The sequence below is a fragment of the Pteropus vampyrus genome, unplaced genomic scaffold, assembly GCF_000151845.1.
Source record: "Pteropus vampyrus isolate Shadow unplaced genomic scaffold, Pvam_2.0 Scaffold145, whole genome shotgun sequence".
In the NCBI taxonomy this organism is placed as follows: Eukaryota; Metazoa; Chordata; class Mammalia; order Chiroptera; family Pteropodidae; genus Pteropus; species Pteropus vampyrus.
In genome coordinates this window covers 188859-194372 of record NW_011888926.1, presented here as the reverse complement: position 1 = coordinate 194372, position 5514 = coordinate 188859, and the positions used below count along the sequence as shown (strand labels likewise).

General features: G+C 57.8%; 1 protein-coding gene across 1 annotated transcript in view; it reads right to left on the bottom strand.

The window, feature by feature from the left end:
- The window catches only part of EFCAB6 (EF-hand calcium binding domain 6), a 197139-nt gene that overhangs the window by 62366 nt on the left and 129259 nt on the right, over window positions 1–5514 (bottom strand). The window contains exons 16-17 of the mRNA XM_023535895.1: window positions 1045–1171; window positions 381–499 (exon numbers count right to left, since the gene is read on the bottom strand). Coding sequence (XP_023391663.1) covers window positions 381–499; window positions 1045–1171 — 246 coding nt within the window. The remainder of the gene's footprint in view (window positions 1–380; window positions 500–1044; window positions 1172–5514) is intronic.

Here is a 5514-nt window from a genome sequence, read left to right as displayed (position 1 = left end):
CATCTAGATCACGTCACGTGGTATGTGATTGTCTTTCTTAGGGAGACACCATAGTCCTTCCTTGTCTTTCTCGCCTGCTTTTTAAAATAGTGTAGATAAAATAAAACCAAAAAATTCCTGCAGCCTAGCCAAGTGTCACACAGCCTGGCCCTGTGTGACAGGGGCTTAGGGAGCTGCCCTCGCCTGGTGGGAGGGGTGCTTGTCTGGAGCCCCTGGGGGCCATGAGTGCTTCAAGGGCGACACAGCTCAGTGCATGTCGCTACCATGCTCTGTCATTGTAGCAGAAAACACACCTCTGTGTTATCATAGGGGATGGTAATGTTTCAAAAACGTTAATATTATACTGATGATAATTGGTCAAGGAGGGGCCAAATGGCTACTTCGTTCCCGCATGTCTGCATGCCGCAGATCTCAATGGGGAGCCGACCGGAACAGATACTGGGTGGGATGGGAGGCCTCGTTGCTGCTTTGAGCAGCGTGTGCTCTTGCCGGGAGAAAGCTGAGGAGACAGGGAGTTATAGCTCCTTGCTGTGACTAAGGCTGGCCTGGGCTGGACAGGGGTCTGGGGAAGGGCTGGAATGGGTCCTCGCATCTGCCGAAGCGGCTGGTGCGGCTGACCCCGGGTTTATAAAACGAAAAACATATAAGTGCATGTGCGCATTTATGTGCATAGAAAAAAAAGATAGAGTGAAATACAGAAACGATGCTCGCAGGTGGTTAGACCAGGTCGTGTCTACGTCTTCCAGTCTTTCTACACTGAACGTATTGTCCTTGTGCGATTTTCTTGAACTCAGGAGAGGACAAACTAGCTGCTCCTGGAGGCAGCTGCAGTCCCTGCACCGCCCGCCCCCCCACCCCCACGGGCCCTGGAAAGGCTGGACTTGGAGCTGGCAAAGGCCAGCAGGTGTCCCAGACGCCCAAGGGCGCCGCCTCCTTACCTGATGAGCCTCTGAGGCGCGTCATCTGTTCTGAATGGTCTCCTCTCAAGCAAATTTCGGAACTCCCGGAAATTTAAAGTGACACTGAGTCTCAAGCCAAGGAGACCCAGGAAACGCTCGAACTCCGCGTCCTTCAGGTTGAACAGCAAGCGCTGCAGCAGTCTGTGCAGGTCCAGCATGCTGACGATGCCGTCCCTGTCCCCGTCTGTCTGGAAGAAGGCAGCGTAGGGGTCCTAGAAAGAGCCGCAGGCGTCAGAGCACTTCCTCTGAGAGCCGAGGACACACTTGGAGCCCCGCGTAGGTGGTCTCAGCTCCAAAGGGAGGGAGGGGAACAAACCTTACACCCGTGTTCTCCATTCCCTGCCACTCTCTCGGCTGGTGGCACCGGTGCCCCAGCACCAGGAGGGAGAGAGGGCGCTGGAGCATTCCAGGACAGGTAAACGCTCACTCTTGATATTTCATGTAAGTTTCATAATGTGGGGCAACTGGTCGACCGGAAAACAAGCGCTATACTGCATTTTGCCCTCAGGAGGCCAGTGCTCCCGCCCCATCTGGGACCCGCACGCCCGTCTCAGCCTCGGGAAGTTGCCGATGTGGTCCCAACACCCCTTGTTTTCATCGGTACCAGACTGAGTGCCGGGGTCTGCCATAAGAGGTTCCTTGTAATATAAAGCAAGGCCTGCTATGACTTCTGTGTCTAGTTAAAATGTTTTGGGATTTTGTGGAAAAATCTATCTGTACTCATTTATTCATTCACCAAAAATTATTCAGCACCTAATATGTGCAATCACTGTGCTAAACTCTGTGGGAATCAATTTAAAATGCTGCCCGTGCTTCTCAGCGACGTTGCTGGGCAGGTGGCGGACACAGTGGCCCCAGCCAGGGCTGCAGGCCCGCCCGTTTGCTGCTGACTCTCCTGCGTGGCTGGCTCCCAGTCCTCCCACACCTCCAAACTCACATCTCTAGCGGCTTTGGGGCGTCTCCTCCTGGCTATCGCCCAAAGGGGGCCAAAATCAAAGTCCTGCCCCAGGCCCCAGCGTGCTGCCCGCTCTCCCTGTCCAGCCGCTCAGACCACAAACCTTAGAGTCGTTCTCAGTTCCTCCCTTCCCCTCCCACCCCTGTCTGATCTGTCCACACGTGCACTGGTTCTCCCTCCAGACACACCCCAGGTCTCGGACCCAAGGCCCGATTCCTGCGGGAAGCTCATGGTGTCCGCCCCCGCCCTGCCCCATCCCCTCTTCTGAGCAGCGAGAGTGACCCCGTCACAGCCCACGTCGGCACGTGCGGCTCCTCCGCTCCACCCGCCGGCTCGACCCACCGGCTCTCCACCTCACGCAGGGTCCAATCCCAAGCCTGACCCTGACCCCCAGGCCTCTCTAGCCCTCCGCCCTCATCTCGCCCTCTGGCCCCCTCGCTGCTGTTTGAATATGGGGGCGCCTCAGGGAACTCCCCTCCGTCTCTGCCCTCCTTCGGCTCCTGCCCGAAGCCGCCGCTGCAGGAAGGCATTCCTGCCCCTCCGTGCACCGGCAGCGCCCTGCTCGGCCTCTGGCGTCTCACCCCGCCTCACCTTTCTTCACAGCCACGTCCCCGCCTGACACGCTGGGGGCTTGGGGGTCCGCAGTCTGCTCCCCTCTCGGAGGTGAACGTGAGGCCTGGGGGAAGGCTCACGTCCGTTACAGCCCAGTTACAGCCCAGCCCCGAGTGCTCAGTGCACATCTGTGCCAGAAGGTGCTGGGCACGAAGGATGCCTAGCCCATGCCAAGCACTCTGCTGGCCACAGGGACATACCGATAATGCAAACGTGGTCCGTGACATCGGATTCTCACAGTCTGGTAGGGGGGAAGGACATGTGAGCGAATGACAGCAGTCCGGTAGGACAAAGGCCGTGAAAGGCTGCGAGCCGCGAGGGAAGTGCTCCAATGCCAGCCGCGGTGGCCGGACGCGGGGACGGCCCGGGCGCCACGGGGCCCCATTCCCAATCTTCGCGAGTTTAACAACTTAACTGCTGCCCAGCTCTCAGTGTTCGACCTCCCAGGATGAAGCCTTTCCGTGGGGTTAGGCAGCACACAGGCTTGGGAATCGAACAGACGCTATTTCAATTCTAGGCCATGCCATGTGAGAGGCGGTTCTGGGCGAGTCTCTCCCGGCTCTGACCCTGTTGCTCCGTCTATAAAACGGGAACGCTCACGCCTCCTGATGAGCAGGGGTGGGGATTACAACAGACAAGGCCACGGACGTGAGCCTTCCCTCAGTTCACTGCCCGGCACGTCATGCAAAGCCTTTCATCCATTCAGCGGCGGGTACCGATCACCTAGTTCCCAGCAGGCCCCGTGGCGACTGCGTCAGCTGTCGTGGTGGGCCTCGAGGTCTCACTGAATCATGCTAGGGCACGCTGGGTGCCAGGAGCGCGGTGCAGGCAGCAGACCTCCACAGGGAGGACCAGGGCTTAGGGAGGAGCTGGTCACAGGGGGAGGGGTGGCAATCCAGGCAGAGGAACAGAATATGCAAAGACGGCATGGAGAGGGAGGTGGGGAGGAGAGGGGTCAAGGAGAGAAAGGCCAAGGCCAGGGCGGCACGGGGCCAGCAGGCAATCAGGCAGGATCAGGGCCCAAGGGCCAAGGGGTCACTCTGACCGCCTTGCCGGGTCAGGCGTCTGGGAGAAACATAGCCACAGCAATGCGCGGACAGAACAATGCTATTTGAACGGAGGTTTCTTGATTCGTTGGTTTTTCGAAATATGCGTGAATCCACGGACACATGCGTGACTCTCAGAGACAGTGTCCAGAGGGTGAGGCCTGGGGTGAAGGTAACAACACGGGGCCACAGAGAACCCATCCCCAGGTCACGTCCCCGGGTCACCGAGGGGGTCGCGGTACCTGCTTCCCTCCCTACAGTCCGGGAGAGAAGACGGCCCTATTTGGTCACAATGACGTATTTCGTTCAGCCGCTCATGGCCTTTGGCCTGGGCTGTGAGGCTGGGACTTACTCGCTGGGCTTTGCTGGCGTCTGTCCACCTAAGTCAGTGCTGAGGGGGACTCGTCTGCTTACGAAAATCACTGGCGATGACAGCGGCAGCAGCGACAGTGTTTCAAACTAAGTCAAGCCTTTCTTTTTCTCACTACCGATGAGAAGAGACACTTAAGTATTTCTCATGAATAGGAGCTCAATCAAGTAAGATGACAGTACCTTCCCACTCAGAAATCGAGACACGTGCTTTGTCCCGTTTACACGACCTGTGAGGACAATGAGAAAACCCCCAGTGGAACTGGGGAGGCCTGTGTCCTTGGATGGAACGCACAGACCCTGCAGCGAGGAGCTGGCTTTGTCTCACCCACTAGATCATAAGTTCTCTGCAGGAATGTTTGTTGAATCAACTCATTATTTGACTATTTAAAATAAAGATCATCTTAGGAAACACGAGACATGTGTGCTGTAACCAAGCTACGGTGACAATAAAGGCAGGAAAACAATGGTGCCAGCATGAAGCTCGACTTCCCCCATGTCTCCCGCTGGGAAAGGGGACAGGTGGGAGAGCCAGGGAGAGGAGTCCGGGTTGCCATGGACAGGGCAGCGGGGGAAATTGCCTGGGGCCCCTTGGGGCCACCCTGACCCCGCTAACCAGCACAGAGGAACATCTGCTCTGCCCTCTCTCCCTGCAGCCCAGCTTTCCTTCTTCAGAGAACCAGGCTCTCGCCCCCAAACGACCCTGCCTGCTCCATGCTCTTCTCGGCCGGGCACTGCATCGAACTAAGCAACAAGGACGAACCCTTCTCCATGGATGCTTATGGTGACCGTATGGTGACCGTATTTCCAAACGAAGCATCAGGATGCACGGTCTGACAGCTGGACAAATGGCCAAAGTCAGAAGCATCCTGCAAGCCCAAGCTAGACAGTCATCATAAACATATTCGTTTTAAGATGAGAGCTTGGTAACCGGACGAAGCTCCAGGAGGCAATCAGTGTGGAGAAGACGTCCCGCCCGCCTCGCCGCTGACGCGTCTGCTCCTGCTCACCTGCGCGAGGACGCGCTCTACCCCCGGGCCCCCGGCTTACTACGTCGGTCCTCCTCACTGTCATCACCCCCTTCACGTCTCAACACAAAGCCAGCTGAGGTCGTTTTGCACCGGCCTCTGTCTGAGCGGCTGCTGTTTCTCCCGTCTTATCGGCCATAAACGTCCACATGTCGCCCGTGCCTGGGTCAGACGGAACCGCGGGCTTTTCCCTAAGGCCCGTGACCTGTCAGCCACCTGCCTGGTACCAGCTCCCCCTTCTGCTGTTTGTTCCCCTTTTCCTGTTAAGAACTTGCTGAGGCTTTAAGACTTGGTTCAGTGGTCACCTCCTCCAGAAGGCCCTCTTTAGCGGGGTCTTCCCCTGTGCCCCCAGAGCACGCTACAGTTCCCAGTACAGCCGCCCGTCGCAACGCGCCTGCACCATGCACCACCCGTGTCCTGGACGACTGAGCTCTGAGCAGCACCCAGACCCTTCGCCACCAGCGTCTGGCAGGCTCTTGCACACGGTACGTGCGCCATGCCTGTGAGTGCATGAGTGGAGCAGAGGGAGTGGACGGACGGGTCCC